Source organism: Myotis davidii, unplaced genomic scaffold (assembly GCF_000327345.1).
Source record: "Myotis davidii unplaced genomic scaffold, ASM32734v1 scaffold167, whole genome shotgun sequence".
Classification (NCBI taxonomy): domain Eukaryota; kingdom Metazoa; phylum Chordata; class Mammalia; order Chiroptera; family Vespertilionidae; genus Myotis; species Myotis davidii.
Window position 1 is genome coordinate 814,148 of NW_006300048.1, and position 26,220 is coordinate 840,367.

At 40.6% G+C, this 26,220-nt stretch overlaps 2 protein-coding genes and 1 long non-coding RNA gene across 10 annotated transcripts in view; all 3 read left to right on the forward strand.

Moving 5' to 3' along the window:
- Positions 1–14,076, forward strand: part of NFYA (nuclear transcription factor Y subunit alpha) — a 29,421-nt gene extending 15,345 nt beyond the window's left edge. For 6 of the 8 annotated variants that reach the window (XM_006776315.2, XM_006776317.2, XM_006776316.2 and 3 more), the window contains 6 exons: positions 2,221–2,352; positions 2,771–2,876; positions 4,306–4,472; positions 6,368–6,541; positions 7,741–7,842; positions 11,538–14,076. In XM_006776315.2, coding sequence (XP_006776378.1) covers positions 2,221–2,352; positions 2,771–2,876; positions 4,306–4,472; positions 6,368–6,541; positions 7,741–7,842; positions 11,538–11,591 — 735 coding nt within the window. In that variant the 3' untranslated portion in view covers positions 11,592–14,076. The remainder of the gene's footprint in view (positions 1–2,220; positions 2,353–2,770; positions 2,877–4,305; positions 4,473–6,367; positions 6,542–7,740; positions 7,843–11,537) is intronic. The other 2 variants (XM_006776318.2, XM_006776320.2) reach the window with 1 other exon arrangement.
- Positions 14,077–14,894: 818 nt separating this feature from the next.
- On the forward strand, positions 14,895–21,013 carry LOC102752812 (adenylate cyclase type 10-like). Its single transcript, XM_006776321.2, has 4 exons — positions 14,895–15,206; positions 15,999–16,103; positions 19,636–19,674; positions 20,403–21,013. The coding sequence occupies exons 1-4, from the start codon at positions 15,050–15,052 to the stop codon at positions 20,558–20,560; spliced, it is 459 nt and encodes a 152-aa protein (XP_006776384.1). The 5' UTR covers positions 14,895–15,049; the 3' UTR covers positions 20,561–21,013.
- A 3,728-nt stretch (positions 21,014–24,741) lies between these two features.
- LOC102756924 lies at positions 24,742–25,500 on the forward strand. The gene is made up of 3 exons (XR_001515993.1): positions 24,742–24,939; positions 25,228–25,318; positions 25,412–25,500. It is a non-coding gene; the product is annotated as an uncharacterized LOC102756924 (long non-coding RNA).
- The last annotated feature ends 720 nt before the right edge of the window (positions 25,501–26,220 follow it).

Here is a 26,220-nt window from a genome sequence, read left to right on the forward strand (position 1 = left end):
ATGCACACTGCACATATCTTATTTTGAAGTAAAAAAACAAAACAGGAACAAATACAATATTTGTATTTGCATGTGGCTCACGGGCCGTAGTTTGAGGACCCCTGAATCAAACCATCCTAGAAAAATTCTTTTCTGTTAACATATACAAAGCTCTAGGTAAGATCCCGTAGCCTTTCTTAGGATGCATAAAATTTCAATTCTTTTTTAGAAGAGTACTTCTTACTCTTTATTATATTGGATCCTCTATTTTAGAATTCCAGTGAGATCCTATTCCCTCTTCTTAGAAAAGGTGTAGATGTCCAGATAAATGGAACATTTTGCATATAATTTTAGGTTAGGATCCCTGGCTTAATATAGACAATGGAACTGGACTAGAGAGTCAAGAATAGTGGAAGTTGGTATATAACAAAAATAGTACAAAATAGCAGTGAATAAATTGTTTAAGAATGAAATAGATATATAACGTGGATGGACCTAAAGGGTATTATGTTACGTGAAGTAAGTCAGACAGAGAAGGACAAATATATAATTTCAATTATATGTGAAATCTAACAAACAGAAACAGACTCATAGATACAGAGAACAAGAGATGATTGTTACAGGTGAAGGTGGCAGGGGAAGGATAAAAAAAGTGAAGAGGATTGAGAGTACACACTTCTAGTTATAAAATAAGTCTTGGTGATGTAATGTATGACAGAAAATCTAATCAATAATATTGTAATAACTTTATGGTGACAGATGGTTATTAGACTGACTTATAGTGACAGTGTATGTGCACTATGTTGTACACATGAAGCTAATATAGTGTATATCAACTAAACTTTAATTAAAAATGATACAGAAAATCTCTACCTCATACTATATACAAAATACTTGTTAAAGATCTAAATGTAAAAAAGCATACTGGGAAACCTGAGATTCTCTTTACAGGAGAATTTTCTTTATGCAGTGGGTGGAGAAGGATTTCTTAAAGACATTTTAAAAAATTTGATTTGACTAGAGTAGTCCCCTCCTTATTCGTGGGGAATATGTTCCAAGAACCCTACCAGACGCCACAAACCATGGGTAGTGCCAAATCCAAACGTTAACTGAATGGATGGATGAGCCGTAGTATAATTCTGTAGTGTGATACTTCATGCAAACAAAGCAAATGAACTAGTTCTATTTTAACTGGCTGTATCTTGAAAACAATGTTAACTAAAAAAGATACAATATGGTGTCATTTATATAAAATTTATAAACTTATAAAGCAGCACCATATATTTTTATGAATATACATGTATAAAATATGCTCTTTAAGGAGTATCAACCCGTTTTAATATAGTGGTTACCTTTTAGTTGGGAAGGTTAAATGAAGCAAATATGGCAGAATACTAACTTGTTAAATCTGAGTATTGACTGCAGGTGTGTCTGATAAGTTAGTCTCAATTTTTCTGTGTTTAAGGACTTTTTATACATTTTTATACAATTCCAGCTTAGAGTTGGAAAAATTGGAGGAAATAACTTATATCCACCCCCAACATTTTCTTATAGAAAACTTCAAACATAGACAAAAAAGAGAAAACTTTGATAAATCACCACACCCATCTTCAACATTTATCAGCATATAATCAGTCTTCCTAGTTTCATCTGTATTTACCTACTCTCTCAAGAATTATTTTAAATATATAAAATGTCATTTCATCTGTAAAAAATGCTTTAAAAATAATGTGACCGTGCCAGCACTATCATCTTTAAAAAACTGACATTGTTACTATAATACCCAGTATCAAGACAGTAGTCAGAATTCCCCATTGTTTCATAAGTGGAAAACAAATTATCACTCACAAATAATAGCCAAACAGTCCCTAACTGGTTTGACTCAGTGGGTAGAGCGTTGGCTCAAGGACTGAAGGGTCCCGGATTCGATTCTGGTCAAGGGCATATACCTCGGTTGCAGGCTTGATCCCTTGGCCTTGGTTGGGGCGTGTGTGGGAGGCAACCAATCGATGATGTTTCTCTGTCTCTCCCCCTTCCTTCCACTCTCTAAAAGTCAGTGGAAAAATATCGTTTGGGTGAGGATTAACAGACAAAAAAAGCAGAAGAGGACTTCCGTTTTATTGTTTTTTTCTCTTCACAGCATTTTCCACTTTCTAGAGGAATGTGGGTAACTAATACTCCAGGACCAAAAGATACCAATGTCTGCAGGATACTAACCGTTCTTTGTATTGTCTTCTACAGATACAGTTGGTCCCACCTGGACAGATCCAGATCCAGGGTGGGCAGGCTGTGCAGGTGCAGGGCCAGCAGGGCCAAACGCAGCAGATCATCATCCAGCAGCCCCAGACAGCCGTTACTGCTGGCCAGACCCAGGTAATTCCACTAGCTCTGAACACAGCACGGCTGATTTAGAAGGGTCAGACAGCTGAGCCATATATTTCACATGTAGTAGAAATGAGTTAGAAAACTATCATTTTTTTTAAAGAAAAAGACTAGCCTTGGCCAGGTAACTCCATTGGTTAGAGCACTGTCCTGTACACCAAAAGGTTGCAGGTTTGATTTCTGATCAGAGCACATACCTGGGTTTCAGGTTCGATCCCCAGCCAGGATGCATACAGGAGGCAAACAACCAATTGATGTTTCTTTCACATCAGTGTTTCTCTCTCCCTTCCTCTCTAAAATCAATCAAGACACATCCTGGGATGAGGATTTTTAAAAAGAGAAAAACACTACATGACCCTTTGTGGTATTTTAGAATCTCTTATATTGTGTTATAATTTCTTTCCTACAGACGCAGCAGCAAATTGCTGTCCAGGGGCAGCAAGTGGCACAGACTGCTGAAGGGCAAACCATCGTTTATCAGCCAGTTAATGCAGACGGTACCATTCTCCAGCAAGGTAAGTATGCCCATTCATTTCTGTCTACTTTTGGGGCACTCATCTTCATCCCTTGAGCAAATGATGCTTCAGAAATTTTGTGGTGATCTCTACATGACATTTTTGAACAAAAAATAAGATTTTCTGTAAGTCTTCATTGATTATTATTAGGTCCTTGTCACCAATACATGACCAACATCAGTTCCATTTGTAGGAATCCCTAAGTGGTTGTTAAAAGATTGAGCCTAATGAGGATGTAATGTACAGCATAGGGAATATAGTCAGTGATATGCTAATAACTGTACGGTTGTCAGATGGGATCGAGGTTTATGGGGATGTCTAATTAATTGGGTGTACACCTGAAACTAATATAATAATGTATGTCAACTGTAGTTGAAAAATAATTTTTAAAAAAGGACTGCTCGTAAGAATTATATAAGCTTTAATCTTACACTTAACACTTTCTAAATAGAAGATTGGAAATAGGAGTTGTTGCTTAGTTATATTTTTATCAGGGCCACTTCTTTGTTAATTTATTCCAAAACCACTTATTATGTGCCGGTTATGTATGTAGAACTTTGCTAAGAAAGAAGAGCTTCTCAAAGAAACTGTAGTCTAACAAGAGAGGCATACATGTGAACAAATAAACATAGTGCAGAATCCTATGGAGGTATGTTCTAGGAATAACTAATGCATACAGAAGGTAGAGAAATAGGGCTCGAGAGGAGAATGTATTTCAGAGAGGAGGAGATGGCTCAATCTGAACTTGAGTTTTTGGAAGCATTTGTCTGATAGTTAAATCCAAAAAGGACATCTCAGTTAGATTCCTTGACTAAAGGTTTGACTTGTGATTAAGACTTAGCAGTATGTAAGATCCAGTGGATGCAGTAACAGTGTGCTTTTGTTATGACTCAGGAGAGGGCCTGAACTGGAATGAGCACTGGCAGGAACTCAGGAAATGGTAAACACATTCTCCTCGGTGCTGATGTTGATAGTTTGGGGACTTGGAATGCTTGGTTTAAGCTTTAGACTTGCAACTGGCTGATTCCTTGTCAGTTTATAAGTTTATAAAATTTCCATCCTGAAGCAGATTCTTGATGTGTACAAAAACTGGGTATAGCTATACTCAGACTGACCCATAGAAGTGGAAGACTGCAAACTGTCTCGCCACCTATTGAAAACTGTTATTGTAATGCCCAGGAAAGTATCCATTTCAAGGATAGATTTATTCAGAGCTATAACCGAGAAACTTAATAGAGTTTCAAAGATTGTGATTACATGGGTTTTATATAGTAAACCAGACAGAGAGTGGGTGAATGCTTTCCCCCCCCTTATTCAGTTTATAATGCTTTTCCAGGATGAATGAGTGTGTGCCAGATAGAAGAGGAGCTAACTGTGTTCCCTTCTTTCTGTGTACCTGTTTGTTGTTTTATGTTTTATTTTCTTAAAGTTACAGTCCCTGTTTCAGGCATGATCACCATCCCAGCAGCCAGTTTGGCAGGAGCACAGATTGTTCAGACAGGAGCCAACACCAATACAACCAGCAGTGGACAAGGGACTGTCACTGTGACACTGCCAGTGGCAGGCAATGTGGTCAATTCAGGAGGGATGGTCATGGTAAGAATATTGATTTTTCAGCTCACTGTTCTCATCTGTAATTTCTTTTTCTATATATCTGTCTTTGCAAAATTCTTGAACTTGCAATTTGATGTCTCTCATAAAGCTTGTTAATAATCTTGACCTCTTGGCATTGAGATTAATCCTTAAGGCACTTACAGAGATCGACTTTTATAATAAACACTAGAGGCCCGATGCACAGGGGTGGAGGGATCCCTCACCCTCTCCAATCTGTGACCAGTCAGACATTCTTCTCACAATCTGGGACTGCTGACTCCTAACCGCTCACCTGCCTGCTGGCCTGATCACCCCCTAATTGCTCCCTTGCTGGCCTGATCGCCCCCTAACTGCCCTCCCCTGCTGGCCTGATATGATAGTCCCTAACTGCCTCTGCCTTAACCCCCGCCACTGTGGCTTTGTCCAGAAGGACTTCCGGAAGATGTTTGGTCTAATTAGCATATTACCCTTTTATTAGTATAGATTACAGTGAACCATAATTCATTGTGAGGACCTATTAGTGCCAGGTACTATTCTTGGTGCTGGAGATATAGTAGTGATTAAACAGATTAAATGTATGATTTTATGTGATCTTATTCAGAATTCAAATAATGAAGGGAGAGTTAGGCTGCTGATCTTTGGCAATTGGAAAATACATTGTGTCTAGTGGATGAAACAAGAAATAAGCTAAAAATTAGGTTATAATTAGAGAAACCAAAAAAATGTGTGATATAAATACAGTGAGAAGATAGGGAAGGAAAGTTGGATGGTATCTGAAAGCTAAATCCTCATATGTCATAATATGATGTCAGTACATAGTACCTAAAATGGATAAATGAAGAATTGAGGAGCAGAAGCCTGCACAGAGAGGAAGAAAGCTACCAGAAGAAACAATACAGACATTCAAAGTTAACGTTGGGAAGGGAGTGTAGCAAAAGGGACTTGTTTCATCATATATTTTTTAAAAAATATATTTTATTGATTTTTTACAGAGAGGAAGGGAAAGGAGAGACATAGAGAGTTAGAAACATCGATGTGAGAGAGACATCCATCAGCTGCCTCCTGCACATCTCCTACTGGGGATGTGCCCGCAACCCAGGTACACGCTCCTGACCGGAATCGAACCTGGGACCTTTCAGTCCGCAGGCCGACGCTCTATCCACTGAGCCAAACCAGTTTCGGCTCATCATACATTTAGTACAGTGTTTCATTTTGTTTGTTTAGAAAAATTAGGATTAAATTATATAATAAGTTAACTAAATTAGTTGTATAACTATAGGCATTAAGTAGCACTTGGTAAATTTATACCTATTTTCCATTGAACTGTTTTACAGTATTGTCATACTAGAGGCCCGGTGCACAAAATTACTGCACGGGTAGGGTCCCTAGGCCCAGCGATCAGGGCTGATTGGGGCCTTGCGGCTGCCAGTCAGGGCTCCCTTCCCCGGCTGCTGGCTGCCACCTGGGGCCTACCTTCATTCCATGCTGCTGCCTGGTGGTCAGTGCACGTCATAGCGAGCAATAGAACTCCCAGACTCCTTTGGAGACACTATGCATATTAGCCTTTCATATAGATAGATAGATAGATAGATAGATAGATAGATAGATTACTGTCTGGATGGCAGCAGACATTCCTAGAGAATGGAGCCATGCGTGGACAAGAATTTGGACCAGGTTATGTTATTTCTAAGTATGGCTCCTGGGCCCCCAATTGATTCGTAATGTTGGTTTAAATGCATTTAGTGTAAGTGTTCTCCAGGAAATACATTTAACTGAATGCCCTGTAAAAGCTACTCTTATGTAGCATTCAGAAGAAAATAGATTAACACAGATTAAGAAACTTTCCTATGTCTATACTTTATGTCACTATTTAATAAACTGGTTTTCTCTCAACACAGATGGTGCCTGGTGCTGGGTCTGTGCCTGCTATCCAAAGAATCCCTCTACCTGGGGCAGAGATGCTCGAAGAAGAGCCTCTCTATGTGAATGCCAAACAGTATCACCGCATACTTAAGAGGAGGCAAGCCCGAGCCAAACTAGAGGCAGAAGGGAAAATTCCAAAGGAAAGAAGGGTATGTATAACATAGGGAAGGATGTAGGAAGAGAATACCAGGGTTCTACTTTAGGAATAAGTAAAACCTTTTATATGGTTTGTTTTGAGTACCTTCCAAACAACTGAAGGTAGGTAGATAGCTGGTTTGTTTTTGTTTTTTAATATATTTTTATTGATTTCAGAGAGGAAAGAAGAGGGAAGGAGAGAAACATCAATGATGAGAGAGAATCATTGATCGGCTGCCTCCTGTATGCCCCACACTGGGGATCAAGACTGCAATTCAGGCATGTGCCCTGACCGGGAATGGAACCATGACCTGGTTCGTAGGTCGACAATGCTCAACCACCGAGCCACACTGACTGGGCTGATAGCTGGTATTTTTTTATAAAAGTTAGCATTTGCTATATATAGGTGCAACTACAGAAACAAAAAAATAACACTGGCTTAAATTATTTTTTTAAAATTTTTCTTACATAAAAGAAGCCCAGAGATAAATTGTCCTGGGCTGGTAGCATATTTCCACAGTTCTCAAGACTCATTCTCCTCCTGTCTTATTCTAATTTCTTAGTTTGCTATTTGTAGTCCAAGATGGCTGCTTGGGCTCCAGCCTAGGATCAAATGGAACAAAAGAGGCAGCTCTCTTTTAAGGAAACTTTTAGGAAGTTTTATATTTCATTAGCAAAAATTTATTTTTTTAAATTTCTTTTTTATTGACTTCATAGAATAAGGGAGGTAGGTGGAGAGAGAGAGAAACATCAGTGATGAGAGAGAAGCATTGATCAGCTGCCTCGTGCACACCCCACACTGGGGATTGAGCCCGCAAAATGGGCATGTGCCCTGACCAGGAATTGAACTGTGACCTCCTGGTTCATATAGGTCGACACTGAGCCACACCGGCCAGGCTCCTTAGCAAAACTTTAATTACATGGCCAGTTACCTGCAAATAAAGCAAGGAAATGCAGTGTTTTTACTAAGCAGCCATTTGCCCAACAAAAATTTGGTCTGTTATTAAAGCAAAAGAGAGAATATATATATATATTAAGAGATAGGTAGTTATCTATGGGATACCTTAGGGGAGGGAAGTCTTTTTTATTATATCCATTTAGCATTTACTTCTTATGGTAGTTATATATGGTTAGCTATCTAGTGTTTTCTCCAAAGCTTTCTCCATAATTCAAAGTCATAAGTGCCTCTGATGGCTTTGATTTCTGGTTTTAGAAATATCTGCATGAGTCTCGCCACCGTCATGCCATGGCACGGAAGCGTGGTGAAGGTGGGCGATTTTTCTCTCCAAAAGAAAAGGATAGTCCTCATATGCAGGTAAGAAGACTTCTCACTTTGTATATTCTCAGGTGGAATCTTTTGCATTGTCTAAGTTTTTTCCCCCAACTGAATATTTACAACAACCTAAAGCTCTAGGACAGGGGTGGGCAAACTTTTTGACTCGAGGGCCGCAATGGGTTCTTAAACTGGACCAGAGGGCCGGAACAAAAGCATGATAGAGTTTGTGTGAACTAATATAAGGTTAAACATCATTACATAAAAGGGTACGGTCTTTTTTTTCAATAGTTTTATTCATTTCAAACGGGCCGGATGTGGCCCGCGGGCCGTAGTTTGCCCACGGTTGCTCTAGGAGGTAAGCATTTTACAATTGAATCAAAAGTTTAGACAGGTTAAATAGTTTGCCTAAGGTGTAATATATATATAGTTAAGTGTCTGTCCGACCAGTAGGTATGACGAGCACTGACCACTAGGGGGCAGATGCCCACCACAGGAGTTGCCATGGCACGCACTGGCTATTTAAAAATAAACAACACCATGGATCTGGTACCTACAAACCAACACTCAGCTTCCCCCAAGTGTAACACAGGCCCTAGCACCACCCTGGAGCAACAGCCCACCAAATCGCAGCCAACGCTGCCAAGATCCCATGGTGCAAAATGCGGCCCACAGCCAGCCTGGAAACAGTCGTTGTGGGTGCCGGGTAATGACGTCACATAGCAATGCCCAGCTTCCTCTCCCTAGTGACTAGCCTCCTTAGAGTTTCTTCACCCCAGGAACACAACTTGCTTTATAGCCAGGTGCAAACATTTTACAGTTCAACCAAATGTTTGTGAATTGTTTTCCCATGCTTCATCTCATTTGATCCTCAGAAGTCCTGGAGTAGGTAGATAGGAGACTTGATAGAATCCTTTTTTCTTTTCATTGGTAAGACACAAATAACGATATTAAAATATTTCTTCTAATTAATTTCCTTTCAATGTGCACAAATCCATGCACCGTGACACTAGTACTTAATAAAATGGTACAACTGAATTTCAAACCCAAGCAGTACAATTCCATAACGTACTCTGTAACTACTATATTATACTGGTTCTTACATTTAATTCTACCGATTTTATTGTATTGACATTTCTGAATCAATATATCTAAAGTAGAACCCTTGATTTTTTTTTTAATGCCTCAACCACTCATCTGAACACGTCCATCCATCCAGTTCCTAGAATTATCCAACTCTTGATTTTACATCTAAAATATAATCTGAGCCAGTTTACTTTTTTCCCTCCCAAATGTCAGCCTAGTATAACAGCTGCCAACTGGTCTCCCTTGTTCCATTCTTGTGCTGCTCTGGTCCATTAGCCACATTTTAGTGTGATTTTTTAAATGTATATCACATCACATCACCATCTTGCTTAAATTCCTCTACCCTGCCCTTTCTCATTTACACTTAAGACTAAAATCTAAAATACTTACCTTGGCCAAAAAGGTCCTGAATGATCTAGCTCGTCCTGCCTACCTCTGGCTTCATTTCCTCCTACTCCTTGGTTTTTATGCCCTTGCTATAGCATTGTTCTGTCTTCTGCCATTAGGACCTTTGTCTTCAATATAGCCAATTTATAAAGCTTTTCACTCAAGGAACTCTCCTAATTCTGTGTGCTAACAATATGACCTCAGTGAGTTTACTTAGCCTCTTTTAGCCTCAGTTTTCTTCACCTGTAAAATGGGGTGCTATTGATACTTCACAAGAATGTTGTGAGAATGTCATGCAGTAAGTCACATTAGGCACCTACTTAGTCTAGTGCATGGTAAGAGCTCAGTAAATACTATTAGTATTCTCACTCATTGATCAAGACCAAGCTCCAGGCCTACCACCTTCAGAAATCATTCAGCTTTTCCTTGGATCATGTTAATTGAGACTTCACTGCCTTGGTGTGAAAGAACTGAAGGTGGTTACTATGAGTATTGCAGAAAGTTTCCACAGACAAATCCTTGTCTTAACACTGCATGTTGTGAGAGGCAGCAGGCAGAGTTTAGTGGAAAGAATATTAAATGGGTACCAGAGACCTGGGAGTTAGTTCTTGCTGGGCTCCTGAGTAACTTACTGATTCTAGTCCAAGCAAATCACTTATACGCATCTGGGCATCAGGTTTATCTGTAACTTCTAGGTACACTGTAACCTTTTAACAAAGTGCGTCAAAGTAAATAAATCCCAATGTCACTTAGCTCTGCTAAGTGCTCAGCATTTAAATATAATGATCAGAAAATAATGACCAAAAATTATATATTTTATATATATACACACACATATATATACACGCATACACACACACACACACACACACACAGCATGTCTGACTGGCATGGCTCAGTGGTTGAGCCTCGACCTATGAACCAGGAGGTCACAGTTTGATTCCCAGTCAGGGCACATGCCCAGGCTGTTGGTTCGATCCCCATTGTGGGGCATGCAGGAGGCAGGCAATCTACTTCATCATTGATGTTTCTATCTCTCTCCTTGCTCTGAAATCAGTCCTATATAATAAAATGGTAATATGCAAATAGACCGAACGGCAGAACAACTGAACAATCAATCAAAACGTAATATGTGCCCTAACCAGTTTGGCTCAGTGAGTTGAGTATCAGCCTGCAGACTGAAGGGTCCCAGGTTCGATTCCAGTCAAGGTCATGTACCTTGGTTGAGGGCACATCCCCAGTAGGGGCTGTGCAGGAGGCAGCTGATGGATGTTTCTTTCTCATAGATGTTTCTAACTCTCTATCCCTCTCCCTTCCTCTCTGTAAAAAGAAATCAATAAAATATATTTTTTTATAAAAAAGTAATATGCTAATTATATGCTAAGGATCCCCAACTGCTCACTATGATGCGCACTGACCACCAGGGGGCAAAAAGTCGCTATGATATACACTGACCACCAGGGGGCAGATGCTCCAACTGGTTGGTTAGCTTGCTGTTGATCAGGACTGAGCAAGATAGGCCAGACACACCCTGGAGCCCTCCCACATTGCCTCCCCTGTCCAATTGTGCACCCATGGGTTCCCTCAGTCTGGCCTATGCCCTCTCACAATCCTGCACCCCTTGAGGGATGTCGGAGAGCAGGTTTCAGCCTGATCCCACAGGCTACTCCCCTTGGGAGGGCGCCAGACGCAGGGCTCATGGCTGGTGAGCGCTGCTGTGGCAGCGCGAGCCTCTCCCGATCGGGACTGATTGGGCGCAAGCACACAGCAGGCACAATGGGGCCAGGATGAGCGGGAGTGGCAGGTAGGAGTTGCAGGCGGCGTTGGACTGTGGGTTTCAGCGGATCCCTGCAGGTCACCCAGAGGGACCCCACCCATGCACAAATTCATGCACCGGACCTCTAGTAAAAATATATTTTAATATAGATATAGTATGACATGGCTTTTCTTGGTCTTTCTCTTAGCCACCTCTTAGGACCCTTAAACAGTAAAGGTAGAGCACAACATAGGTGTGCTATCAACTCTGGGGTGTTCAGTAATGGAGTGGCAGGCCAGATCAGATTTTTAATCCTTTTAAGAATAAGGTTTATTCTCTCATTTCCAAAGAGAGCTGCATTTTAATCCATTTATGCAGACTTGCAAGCAGACCTTTGGTTTTCTTGGCAAAGTTGTATCTATGTCCTTGGTGATAAAGTAGCGAGAGCCACAGTTCCTGTTGCTTTTGCAAAGTACTTTAATCATTATTATGCTTTCTTTGTCTCTAGGATCCAAACCAAGCAGATGAAGAAGCAATGACACAGATCATCCGAGTATCCTAACCCCAGGCCATGTGATGGAGATGATCAAGGTCATGTTCCTCACCACTGTTCCAGGAAATTGATCACTTCTTCCGATGGGACACTGATGATCACATTCTGCCCTTTTCTACAGGACAGAAACCCACTTAGTTTTTCAGAGTGGCTTGGTATTATAATTGCAGCTGGCAAATTGAAGTTGCAAGGCTTTGTCTCACCCTTTCAGTCAGGACTATTTTAGACTGTTGATGACATTGACGTTTCATGGACTAGGATGATGCGAAGGACTCATGCCAGCCCAACAGTACCACACACAGCACTTAGATGTTGACTGGTGAAGCCAGCCAGCCGTCTGAGCAGGGGAGAACAACCTTCTCAAGCTAAACTACAATCCGGGAAGCTGAAGCCCACTCCTTCCCATGGAATCTAAATACCATCTCAGGCTAAGTGAATGAACACTGTATTCAGAGATGACTTCCAGGCATGGAAGTTCAATCTCATGGAAATAATAAATTCTCTGAGATACATTCATCTAATCTGTGGTAATAATAAGAATCTCTGTCTGCGCAGATGATAAGTTGGTATTTTTGGACTCCAAGCCAAGAAAAAGCTAATTCTGGGGATAGAATGATAAAAGAATCAAGCACTAAAAATAATTGCTGAATCTTTTTTCATTTTGGCCAGTTGTGGTCTGCTTGTCCATCTGTTGACAGGTCATCTGGACCATAGTTCTTACTATGGCTACTTGTAGGACAATTTAGAAGGTATTGGACCTTGAAACTTCCTTTCCTAAGTAGAGAACAAAACAATACAACTATGCTGAAGTGCTGAGGACATTTGTAGTAACTCCTAAACAGAGAGGCAAACTAGAGATTTTCAATCATAGGCTTAGTGACAGCATTTGGAAAATAGAAGGGTTTGTGTGTGTTTCCGTCTAGAAGAAGAGAGAGAGGTAATATACCCATGTGTTGTCATATAGCATGATTCGTCAGTTGATGGATGCCTGGGATGGATCATTAAGATGAAGAGACTAATTTACATTTACACTATAATCTTTTAACAACCGAAAGAGAGAAGTCTGAGATTTGGTCTTTGACACTTTCTGGAAAGCACTGTTCAATCAAGCTGTCCTGGACATTCTCCAGGTTACCTCCTAGAACTTAACGTGGATGTTGGCTTCACTCCTGCAAGTGCTTGGTGCTGGCCCCAGAAAACGGACATTCTCACGTTTCCATGGCAGCTGACTCATTGGTGCCAGCTTCCATTTGCTTCCCCCTTTCTCCATATGCCTTTGCAGGAAGGTTTTCACTTTGCATCTACATTTTGGGGACAAATTACAGACTGGAACTAGAGATGGCTGTAGTGTAAGGAATTGGGCCACGGTTCCCAGAATGGGTTGTGTCTCATTTCTTTTCTAGATGTTGGACCCTGGTAGATGGTGATACTTCAGAAGAGTTTCTGCCTACTCTGGAAACAAAGAAGGAAAACTTAATTCTTTTTGACTTGATAACCAAGAGTAAAGATTGGCTCTTTTTATATTTTACTCTAATTGTATTAAGAGATAAAAAGTATTTCACTCTCTAAAGAAAACATCATAAGCATTGTAATGGCCTAAATAGAGGTACAGAGCTATGCAAAGAAAACAGGAAGTGAAATATATTTCTAATTCCTGAAATCGAATCATCTCCTGGCTTCCAGATGTCAGAAATAGAGGACTTATTCTTTGGTAGACTCACTAGAAACTTCTGGCTCATTACATGAGTTTTAGATGTTAATTTATCCAGTAATCCCCAAATTTGTCAAATGACAGGTTACCAAAAACAATGAGAAATTTATATCCCTTGGTTTGTTTAGGAATCTTTAAGATGCAGAGTTCAGAAAGAGATTCCTCAGACCTAATTTCTAGTACTTAAGCCAATAGTTCTAAAATGCTATTTATTTGTGTCTGTAAGTTTGTACATAGTAATTCCAGCCTCGTTGCGGAATTATTTTTTCATGCATTTGAGTTTTGCTTGAAATTAAATGCTTCAGTTGTCATTATTGTCATTGCATTTCAGCTAATTCATGGCCCTTTTATTGTGGTCATTTTTAGCATATCATAATAACCCACAAAGTGGGGGTGAGGTGGATTAAGGTTTGGATTTTTTTCTTTATTTGTTGCTAGAAGTTCTTTTACTCAATTTTCCTTTTGACTGTAGTGATGATTTTTAGATATAGAGTGAATGGATGAGTGAATAATTGGTTTAATAGTTACTTCACTTCATGAATGCTTTTTTTTGCAGGATAATTGTATATATTTTAATTGTATTGGTACATTGAACATGTCAGTGTCTATATCACTGGACCAACAACATTTTTGGCTATTGAGTGCCTGATAATAATGTCTTGATTTTCTTTTGGGACTCAATTATATATATTTTCCCCTCAGCAGTAAGGGGAGTACAGGTGATCTGATCATTGATGTCATTGCAATTGTTATTTTTAAAAATAAATTTATGAGAAAGTGATTTGAATTTTGAGAAGTCTACATCCCCTGGGTTATAGGTTGTTTATAATGTTGAAATTGATCTCTGTAGACACAAGACATATGTAGTGTCCAGGCCTCTTACCTAGCTCCTTCCTTTAATTTCTTTTCCTTCCCTTTTGGCCTTCCCACTCTGCTGACAATTATTTTCTGTCATCTGTGGTGTGATCATGTATTTGGTCTTACTGGAAGTGTTATCAAAATGCAAAGAAGAATACTTCGAGTAAAATTAGCCCACCAAAATGGCATTGATTTATTAGGTGGTGTAGAACTATAGTGAAAATAAAAATGTTTAATTTCTGCAGGAAAGACAAAAATACTTTTCTGATTGTTAAAAATCCAGTGTACTCATAGTTGTACTGCTTTGTGTTCTCTCTGAATCTGAGCAACAGATTGGGAACTTAAGTATGTCATTATCATACAGAAGTCAGGAATTAAGAGAAAAACAGCCACAGGGAGCCCTCTCATGAGAGACCCGATAGACCAATCCTGGCAGACCGCAGAAATAGAAGAATCTCTCCCCTAACGATTGAAACGGGCCAAGAGTAAAATAACCTTAGTGTAACTGTTCAGTTTAAATACCATCCCGAGTTTGCTTTAGCCAGATGCCTAAGGAACTTGTCCTTAGAAATTCAGAAATGACCTGTTTCTACCCGTAATACGACGCAAAGACCACTACTATATTTACCCCAGATCTTTGTGGTAGAAGCATCTTCACTACCCTACTTCATGAAAACACGAGGGCATTGCGGCTCTGAAAGCCCTGCTCTTAGCTGCCCCGCCTTCCGCCCCGGAAGCCAGAGCAAGGGCAGCGGCGGCCGGAGGCAGGTGGGGCGGTGCCGCAAGGAAGCCCACACTGATTGGTTGGTGGGAGGGACCCGCCAGGGCCGCCACGCTAATTGGCTGCTACTCGGGAGGCCCTGTTTCCGGTAGGTCAGCGGGCAACCCCGCCGCCGTCATGGCGACCGGCGACCGGGAGAGGGCGCCGCTTCTGTGGCCGGTGGAGGCCCGGTTGGCGGCGCTACTTCCCGACCTGCTGGTCTTCCGGAAGCCCCGGGCACCAGAACCCGAGCTGGCCACGGCCCAGGGCGTCCTCCTTGGCGTCCACGTGACGGGTGAGGGCGAGGGCAGGCGCGTCGCTCCCCGGCCCGCCCCGGCGGCGGCCGTTGGGCCTCCGCTCCCAGAACCGCGGGAGCTCAGGCGCCTTTCCCTGCCGGCCGCCCGCGGGGACCAGCGCGGTTTCCGAGCAGGAGGACGCCGCTAGGGATGCTCTGGCTTAGCCCTTGGGTTCTCTTCAGAAAGCATGAAATTGAGACTCAACACTGACTGTTCATTTAACGAGTGTCTAGGGAGCGTGTGTGTCATGAAGATGAGAGATTCGAGCTCAAACTGCGAGCTCTCCACAAAGCATGAACCTGTTCCCGTGTGCTGCCTGCCTCTCACGTGGGGAGAAATCTTGTGGGTCCCTCGGCCAGGGCGCCGTAGGGAAGGGTGGGCGAGGGGGCGCTGGCTTCACGGTCTGCAGCTCCTGGAGCAGTGAACCCCGACTTCCCCACCCCCTGACAGGACGATGGGGTTGCTAAAGCCCAGACATCTGCTCCCATCCTAACAAGTTTGACTCAGTGGATAGAGCATCGGCCTGCGGACTGAAGGGTCCCAGATTCGATTCCAGTCAAGGGCATGTACCTTGGTTGCAGGCACATCCCCAGTAGGAGGTGTGCAGGAGGCAGCTGGTCAATGTTTCTGTCTCATCGATGTTTCTGATTCCCTCTCCCTCTCTGTAAAAAATCAATAAAACATTAAAAAAAAAAAAAAGACATCTGCTCCCTTAACCCGGGTCTGATACGTGGAGGCAATAAAAGTTGAGGATTGTCAGCTAACGTAATCATCTCTGCTTTGTTGGCTAGGGTTCACAGCGCTGATGGACAGGTTCAGCCTGACCTGCAAGTCGGAAGATGACCTGGACAAACTGGCCCACATTTTCAGTTATTACATTAGTGACATCATCGAGCGTGAGTGGCCATTGCAGGGGGGCAAGGAGGCGTGACCTGGGCTCCGGCGGGTTGGCGATAGCAGGGGTCCTGGGGTACCTTAGAAGGGACACTGAAGGACCATTCTTTCAGTGTTACATTTGTTCCGGCAAGCTACATCTCTGTGTCTGCCATTCTGTCCAGTCTCACATCCTGTTGACTCAATGTTCAGAAACAGAACAACAGCTAGTTTTAACTTTACATGTTTGTGTTTTATTTCAAAATAAAGCATTCCTCAGGTTGTCTCTTCTAACAGTAATGTAATGTGCCTCATGTGCGTATATCAAATATAATTTAGAAAACACCTTCCCATGCCAGCATTGCATTTTGATCCTGTGAGGTAGGAATGAGTGTTTATTTTCTGCCATGTATTAAGCTCATGCATATTTGCCTAATTTGGAAAAGAAACTCCTTCTTTGTTCAGTAAACGTGTTTTTGAGTACCTACTCTGTGACATGCACTATAATAGGTGCAGAGGGTGCAAAACCCTGTTGTTCACCTTTCAGTCTGGTTAAGCTTACCCAGCAGAAATTACGCTTGGCCTATACCCTTTAGTATCTATATAACATTCCCGTTCTTGGCGGACGGTGCCCCATGCAGTTATGTCCATCATTCTGAGAGTCACCGGAATACTAACTTTGCGCCGTCTCCTTTAGAAATGATTATTTGACCCACCCCTAACCCCTGAGGAGCAAGTGTTAAAGGTCTTTCAGTTTTTCTCACCAAGTGTAGATGAAAGGGGGAGATAGAAGTTATGAATTAGGAATTGTAACATCAGGAACTTCTGGGTACTAGAAATACAGGTACATAAGATATAGTACCTGTCCCTGTGGGATAGACAAATAATGAACAATTATAGATTATACATTCTACGAAGGAAATAAATAGGGTGTGATGGTTAAAAAAGAAGGATTATAGGGTGAGCATTTCTATATTAGGGTAATCAGAGGGGGTGTTTAGGCTAAGAGGTAAATGATGAGAGGAACACCTTGTGCAGAGCCAAGTGTACAGCATTTCAGACGGAAGAAAGCCAAGTACAAAGTTTCTGAGATGGGAGAAAACTTGGCATATTCTGGGAAGTGAGAAGGCCAGCGTGGCTAGAGCTGGGGTGGGGAACATCTGGCCTGTGGGCCACATAAGGCCCACGAAATCATTCGATCTGGCCCGGCCAAGGCATTAGGGGTGAATTAATTAAAGCAGGCTGATTTTTAAGTTGATAATTTTGTATGGCCCACAAATGATGTTATAAATATCCAAATGGCACTTGGCAGAAAAAAAGGTTCCCTTCCCTGGGCTAGAGCATAGCTAGTGGAAGAAAAGTGGCTTGAGGTGAGGTTGGAGATCATCAAGCTGTATAGGCCCGTGGTCGGCAAACTGCAGCTCTCGAGCCACATGCGGCTCTTTGGCCCCTTGAGTGTGGCTCTTCCACAAAATACCACGTGAGGGCGCGCATGTAGGACCACTGAATAAGCCATCGTAAGGAGTTTGGATCATACATGTCAGTACAAGGGAGTATGATCTGATTTACATTTTTTAAAAAATATATTTTATTGATTTTTTACAGAGAGGAAGGGAGAGGGATAGAGAGAAACATCGATGAGAGAGAAACATCCATCAGCTGCCTCCTACACATCTCCCACTGGGGATGTCCCCGCAACCAAGGTACATGCCCTTGGCCTGGGACCCTTCAGTCCGCAGGCCAATGCTCTATCCACTGAGCCAAACCAGTTAGGGCTGATTTACATTTTTTAAAAGCTCATGTTAGCTGCCTTGCGGGGATTGGGTTATAGGGAGCTGAAGAAGAGTAGGTGGTAAGAATGGAGCTGGAAGAGATCATTGGAACAGCTGTTAAAGATGATGGAGAATTGGTCTAGGGTAGTGGTTCTCAACCTTGGCAGCATGTTAGATAACCACTTGGGGAGCTTTCCAAAGTCCTGATGTCTACATCAGTTAAATCAGACTATCTTGAGGTAGGCCCAGGAGTTGGAATTTTAAAAGTTTTACAGGCAATTCCATTGCGCAGTCAAGGTTGAAAATATTGGTCTCAAGATATGGCAGTGGAGTCGTATGGCGATGGATTGATTTTATATATAGGGTGTCCCCCAAAAACATATACACATACTTTGAATAATTATATAAAGACAGTGTCTATTAAAACACATTTTATTTTCAAAATTAAGCTACCAGCTGTTAAAGTCTATATACATTTTGTGGGGGAACACCCTGTATATTTTGCAGGTTCAACACACAGGATTAGCTGATGTATTTTTTCTTTTCTTTTTTTAAATATATTTTTATTGATTTCAGAGAGGAAAGGAGAGAGATAGAGATATAGAAACATCAATGATGAGAGAGAATCATTATTTGGCTGCCTCCTGCGTGCCTCACACTGAGGACTGAGCCCACAACCCGGGCATGTGCCCTGACTGGGAATTGAACTGTGACCTAGTTCATAGGCCAATGCTCAACCACTGAGCCACACCAGCCGGGCTGATTATTTTTTCAGTGGGAAGTAGTGAGGAAAAGGACTCAAGTTTTCAGCTTTCATAACTGAATTGATGGTGGCATCACCTACCAAAATGGGAAAGTCTGAGCTTTGAGAAAGAAAATCAGGATTCTTTTTGAATATATTGAGCTTGAAATGTCAATAAATCATTCAAAGAGAAATCAAAGTGAGTTGATGGGGAGAATATAAATAAAGAGAAAGAGCCTAAGACTGAGGCTTGAAGAACTCCAGGAGAGGATTATGATTAGGGAGAAAGAGAAATAACCTCCAAAAGAGTCTATAAGACAGACAGTGAGATGTAGAATATTGTGGTATTTTCGTAACCAAAGGGGAAGTAGTGTCTCTAAAAAAAAAGGTGGTGGCTAGCTGGGTTGAAAATGAAAGGTGTCTAATACAGTGAGGTCAGAAAATACTGAATTTGGCAAGATGAATGCTGTTGATGATCTTGATAATTTTAGTGAAGTGACAGAGATGGAAGTCAGATTGGAGTAAGCTGAGAAGAGAATGGTAGAGAAAAATATTGAATGAATAGGTTATGAGGAGAAAATTGTATATAGTCGACTCTTGAGAATATTTTTACTGGGAATGTAGCACAAAAATGGCCCTAATAGCTAGAGAAGAAGGTAAAGTCAAAAATAGGTAGGTTAATTTTGTTGTGTTTTATTTTGTTTTTTAAAATATTTCTAGGAATGATCCAATAGAAGATAAGGGAGGGAGTGAAGTTCTTGAGAGGGCAAGCCAGGCGAGGATCCAGAGGACAAAGGAAGGGGTAGCTTTGAAGGAATAGAAGCATTTCTGCCATTTTAGAGAAAGTGATATAAGTAAAGGTGGATTTGAGGAGAAGCTAGAAGGAAGGGAGAAGGAACCTGAGCCTTGAAATACACAAAAAGACCTGAAAAGATATAAGGAAAAACTCAGTAGGTCATTCTTTGATCACATATGATTCTTCTGTGATCTGGTATAGCTCTGATTTTGACTTATTTTCCTCTCTCCCTTACTCAATTTCAGATGTACTCTGTTTTGGAGGAGATATCCTAAATATCACAGGTATCTTTCATTTTCCTGAATATTTTATGGACTAAGGGAGGAAGACTATATTTAGGTGGAGTATGGCATATTTGTTTATTCAACATTGTTTGGTTATTTAATATGTGCTGGGCCTGGAGAAACGAAGATGAGAAAGACACAATCTCTGGGGTCTCCCAGTCTAATGGGAAAGCCTTGCCCATATTAAGCTCACATTGCTTTACATTTTGCTTAGATTGAATGACAGAAAAACAAGTGCCTGTAGAGTATTCGTGAGTAAACTAATGAGAAACTTAGTCATTAGTAGCAGAAACTAAACGTAAGACAGGGAGGAGTAAAAAGTCTCCTATCTGGAGAACTCTTAGGATCATAAGCAGCTTTATACCACACTGTTGAACCATCTTTTTATTTAAACTTAAACCAACCATAAAATTATATTTGAATATGAACCTACATTTTATGAAGTACCCCTCATCATCTTTTAGTATACTGGTGGAAGGAAGATTAGCAAAACTATTATTAAACTATCTTTAAACCTTAGTAACATTTCAGCTTCTACCTAGTCATCTTTATTTATATGCTCAAGTCATTTTGAGGATCTAAAGCAATATTTTAAGCAAGCATCATATATAGAGCCAAGAAATCTTGCCTGACACCTTGCATGATACCTTCTGCATTATTGGGGTCTTTGTCCTGGTCAAGTGAGTCCAGATATTTGACCTCTGTCAGCCTATCTTTTGTCTCTGCAGGGAATGTCCTCCTGGCACTCTGGACAGTGGAACAGAATCAACTGAGTGACATCATTACCCTCGTGGCAAAATGCAGTCTGGAGATACAGGAGAAATTTGGAATCTACCATACCAGAGAAGGCCAGGACCTGCAGCTAAAGATAGGTAGTAGCTACTAAAAGATATCCAATTGGAAAACAACAACCACAGGAAAAAAAAAAAAAACACACTATAAAAATTTCAAAAGATAAATTGGGTAAAAATATTTGCAACTTATATCATGTAGACAAAGGATGAATTTTTTAACATAGAAAGAACACAGAGAAATAAAAAACACATAGAAATAAAAAACTAACATTCTAAGAGAAAAATGGAGATGAATAAATAGTACATAAACAAAGAAATACATAAGATGGTCAACTTCATAATAAGAAAAATGCCAATTGAGATCATTTCTCATCTAAAAAATTCAGATGCTAAACATACTATTGAGGCTGTGGAGAGTAAGCCTTCTTATGTGATACTGGTAGGAATCAACAATGATATAACATATGGAAGATGATTCAGTAATCAAGATTATAAATGCATTTATTCTTTTTTTAAATATATTTTGTATTGATTTTAGACAAAGAGGAAGGGAGAGGAAGAGAGAGAAACATCAGTGAGATAGAAACATTTATCAGCTGCCTCCTGCATGCCTCCTATTGGGGATTGAGCCCACAACCCTGGCATGTTCCCTGACTGGGAATGGAACCAGCAACCTCTTGGTGCATGGGACAATGCTCAACCAACTGAGCCACACCAGCCAAGCAAATGTATTTATTCTTTATCCCAGCAGTCCTACTTCTGAGCATTTATTCTATAGGAATACCTGAGGATACACGAAATGTCATATGTACAAGATTATTGATTGCAATATAGTTTATAATAAAAGGTTGAAAACAATCCATCTATAGGAGACTGACTAAGCACTAAATATGTCTACTCAACGAGATTCTCTGCAACTTAAAAAATACGTTCTGATATAGCAGTATCTCCAAAATATATATGAGAACAAGTAGTATTTTATTGTATGGATTTACTACAATTTGTTTCTCCATTCAGTTTTTTTCAAGTTATGGCTAAGAGAAGAATTCAGAGCCAAGACTCAAATTATAAGAGAAAGTTTTATTTAGAAAGTCACAGAGGTAGAAGAAGTGAGCTGTAGAAGAAATGGGCTCAGGAAACAAGTTATAGCAAAAGGGCTCTTAGAGATTAGTGGGGAGAGAGAGAGATGCTCCTTGAAAGATGAAAGATGAAGAGGTTCAGGCATGCTCCAGCAGGGAAGAGAGAGCCCTGGGGACAGAAGGGTGTGGGGAAAGGTACGGGTGTGCTTCATAGAGCCGCTATCTACTCACTTTTTGCTGGATAATTGAGTGCTCACTTTTGGCTATTACAAATAAAGCTGTTATGAACATCTGTGTACAAGTCTTTGTGTGGACATATGTATTCATTTCTCTTGGGTAAGTACCTAGGAGTAGAAGGCCTGGGTCATATGGTAGATGTATGTTTACCTTTTTAAGAAATTGCTAATCTTGTCCTGATTGGGTAGCTCAGTTGGTTAGAGCGTCTTCCAGACGTACCAAGGTTGCAGGTTCAATCCCAGGTCAGGGCACAACAATAATCAAACAATGAATGAATAAATAAATGAAACAACAAATTGATCTCTATCTTTCTCTTAAAAATCAATCAATCAATAAGTAAAAGGGAAATTGCTAATCTTTTTTCCAAAGTGATTGTACCATTTTATTTTCCCTCTAGCAATGAATGCAGGTTCCAATTTCTTCACGCCCTTGTTCATTGTCTGTTTGAAGAACTTTAACATTTCTCATAGTATGAATTTGCTGGAGATGTGATTCCAGTGTGTGTATGTCTGGAAAAATCTTTATTTAAATCTTTTTAAAAATATATTTTACTGATTTTTTACAGAGAGGAAGGGAGAGGGATAGAGAGTCAGAAACATCAATGAGAGAGAAACATCAATCAGCTGCCTCCTGCATGCTCCCTACTGGAGGTGTGCCCGCAACCAAGGTAGATGTCCTTGACCGGAATCAAACCCAGGACCCTTCAATCCACAGACCGACACTCTATCCACTGAGCCACACTGGTCAGGGCTAAATCTTTTTTTTTTTTGAAAGATATTTTCCATGGTATTAATTTCTTGGTTGACAGATTTTTTTCTCTCTTACATTAAAGCTGTTGCTCTATCTTCTAGCTCGTGATGTTTCCAACAAGAAATCTGCCTTCATCATTATTTCTTTGTATATAATGTGTCTTTTTATTTTTTCTTCTGGCTGTTTTTTTTAAAATTAATTTCATAGAGGAAGGGAAAGGCAGAGAGAGAGAGAGAGAGAGAGAGAGAGAGAAAGAAATACCAATGATGAGAAAGAATGATGGATCGACTGCCTCCTGCACGCTCCCTACCAGGCATTGAGCCCACAACCCTGGGCATGTGCCCTGACTGGGAATCTAACCATGACCTCCTGGCTCCTAGGTCGATGCTCAACCATGAGCCACGCCTGGTTGGGCTCTTCTGGCTGCTTTTAAAGATTTTTTTCTTTATTACTGGTTTTAGGTCATCTTATGATGTGCCTTGGTATTTTTTAGTGTTTTGTTTTTCTTTTCTTTTTTCTTATGCTTATGGTTCATTGAGGTTCTTTGATCTCTAGGATTTTCGTTACCAAATTTAGAAAATGTTCTGCCTTTATTTCTTCAAATTTTTTTCTGTTTCCCTCTGCTTCTGTCCATTACAACATGCTATACACTGCTTGACATTGTTCCATGACTCACTGGTGCTGTGTTCACTGTTTTGTTTTGTTTTTCCATGTCTTTCATTTTGGATAGTTTCTATTGCTATTTATTGCAATTTTTTTTGCAATTACCTTTATTCCTGCCTTATGTATTTTTTATCTCAAGCCTTGTAGTTTTTATCCTTGGAAGTTTGATTTAGGTCCTTATTTATCTTTCATGTCTCTATTTATTCAGCCTGTTGTCTAGGTTCTTGAATATATGGAATGTAGTTATAACTCTTTTTATATTCTTGTCTACTAATTTTATCTTTTGTGTTATTCTGGGTTATGTTTAGTTGATTGATTTTTTTTTTCTCACTGTGGATCATATTATCCAAAAAGTTGCATGTCTGGTAACTTTTAGTGTGTGCCAGGCATTGTGAATTTTACCATGCTGAGTGCTAGATTTATAAAATCTTGCCATAATATTCTTGGACTTCATTCTGAGATCTGGGTAGCTTGATCCTTTAGGGTTTCACTTTTAAACTTTGTTGGATGGGACCAGAATTGTGTTTAGTCTAGGGCTAGTTTTGCCCCATTCCTGAGGCAAGCCCCTTCAATGTCCTGAGAATTACTAAGTTTGGCACTCTGGCCAGTGGGGACAAGGAACTATTCCCAGCCCTGTGTGATATCGGGGATTGTTCCTTCTAATCTTTTCAGGTGATTTTTTCCCAGGCCTCAGGTGCTTTCTTCATATTGATGCACTTACTAGTACTCAGCTAAAAGCTTAAGGGATCCTGTACAGATTGCTGGAGTAATCATCAGTAGGCACAGTGCCCTATTGCCTCTAGCCACCTTGCCCTACTCAGACTCCTAGCTTTGTCTCCAACTCAGGGAGTCTTCTGGGCTGCACTTGGGTTTCCACTCCCCAAGATGTGTCCTGGAAACTTGACAGTAGTTGGGGTATCAGAGGGTTCACCTTGTTTTCCCATTTCTCAGGCATCATTGTTTTCCATTACCTGATATACCAGTATCTTGAAAATTATGTTGTGTATTTTTTCCAATTTATTAGTTCTGAACATTATGGTAAATTCAATACATGTTGTCCATATTGACCAAAAGCATATGTGTCTGCCATTTTCCCCTTGTTTTTAGTTGGATTAGGTGACTTAGCCCATGTCTGTTAAAATATTATCTATTCATCAGCCCGGGTTACATGCGAGGAGGGACGGTGTGGTCACTGTGACAGCAGTGTCTGAACGTAACCATTAGGTCTCTGCCAGCAGGCCCTAGTTGTCCATTAGAAGAGCAATTTAGAGACAAGACCCTTAGAAGCCTAGGATCTCTTGTTTCTTGAACCCATACACCTCTGACTTGTTTGAGTGTCTCTAGCTGTGTTTGAGACAGAAAGAAATCTGAGGCAAGGTGTTATTTTTCAAGTTGAGCTCATCTAATACTTCTGCAACTATGGGCAATAACAAGATTGGCATGATGCAGAGAGCAGTGTGAGGATTCCAGACCCCTCCCTTTGTATGTTCAGTTGAGTTTGGCTATTTTACCACTTGTCTCCTTTTTTCTGGATAGGTCTATCTGCAGGTCGGATTTCCCAGGTTATTGTTGGAGATGAGCAACGACAGTACCTCTTGGTGATTGGGCGGGATGTAGATGATGTCCAGTTAGCTCAGCGTTTGGCTCAGGCAAATGAGATTGTCTTGTCCTGGAACTGCTGGACACTCTGTGAGCAGTACATGTTTGAAGTGGAAATCATGAAGGAGGATGAAGCTGTGAAGGTAGGAGGCTGGCACTATCCATTCCCATTCTGCAAAGGCCTTTCTGCTGCACATGGCAGGCAGTGCTCTGGTGGCGGTACACATTGCCTAACCAAAACAACCACCATTGGAACTCTATTTTGGAGGGATGTGGGGGATATTTCTCCAGAAAGATAGATGCGGTGGAACAGTAGGGCTGAAAGGATAAATAATAAACAAAGGAGATGGCATCCTCGGCCCCTATGTTAAGGAACCAATGGTAATTCAGTTGATAGGTGGGCACAGAATTGAGCAGTTTTCTTTCTATAGTTAAGAGATATGCGGATCACTGACCCATTTGATTTTGATGAGCATTTTGACAAGTGCCTCAATTATCTGCCACATTACCGGACAAGTGCTAGTAAGTTACTTTGTTCTTTCTACCCAAGCCCAAAATGTTAAAAATTAATTTCCAGCATGGCTGGAGACATTTCATTTGTTTTCCTTTTCTCAGATACTCTAAGAACTGCCCTGGAGTTGGATCCAGACTCTGCACTTGAGCAAACTCTGCGGAAGCATATAATGAAAAACCTCTTGAAGAAGGTTATTTTCTAGTTCTTGAGTCATCGTGTAGACTGTGCATGTGTTTGTGTGAACAAGTGTACATTTATATGTGATGTCCTATTTGCACTGACCCAGTTTGTTTGTCTCCTGCACCAATTATTGTGATGACCTGTCCTATAATTTTAATTAGATTTCTCAATCCTAGAAAGTAAAAGCCATATTTTTTTTTTCAGTTTGTCCCTCAAGAAACTAATATACTGTATAGCGGGGTATAGAGTAAGCATATACTTAATTAATATGTGTTGACTAAGTGTGTATATATAAACATATGTAATGACTAATGGAATTGGAAATATTAAACTAACTCTTAGAAAATATAAAAGCTGAACAAGTTTCAGCAGTGAATTAGATTTAAAGTCAAACTGTTTTCATTCCAAGTGTACTGGTTTGTATATCTTATATATCTCTCAAACCTGAATTTTCTTTTAAGATTTGGTCTGATACCCTTAACTTATTTTGTCCTACTCACCACAGAAAGTACAATTAAAATTCCTAAACATGATACTGGCAGTTGGCAATACAGGCAGGGTAATTCACTGTCTTTGTAGATTGACGAAGGCCAACCTATGGAGTATATATCTGAATTTCGTACCGTGACTATGGTTTTGGTCAGCCTAGAATTTCACAAGACAGAATGGATGTTGCATTTGTGCCATCTTATCCAGGAGGCTGCATTGTACATCTCCACAGTCATAGAGA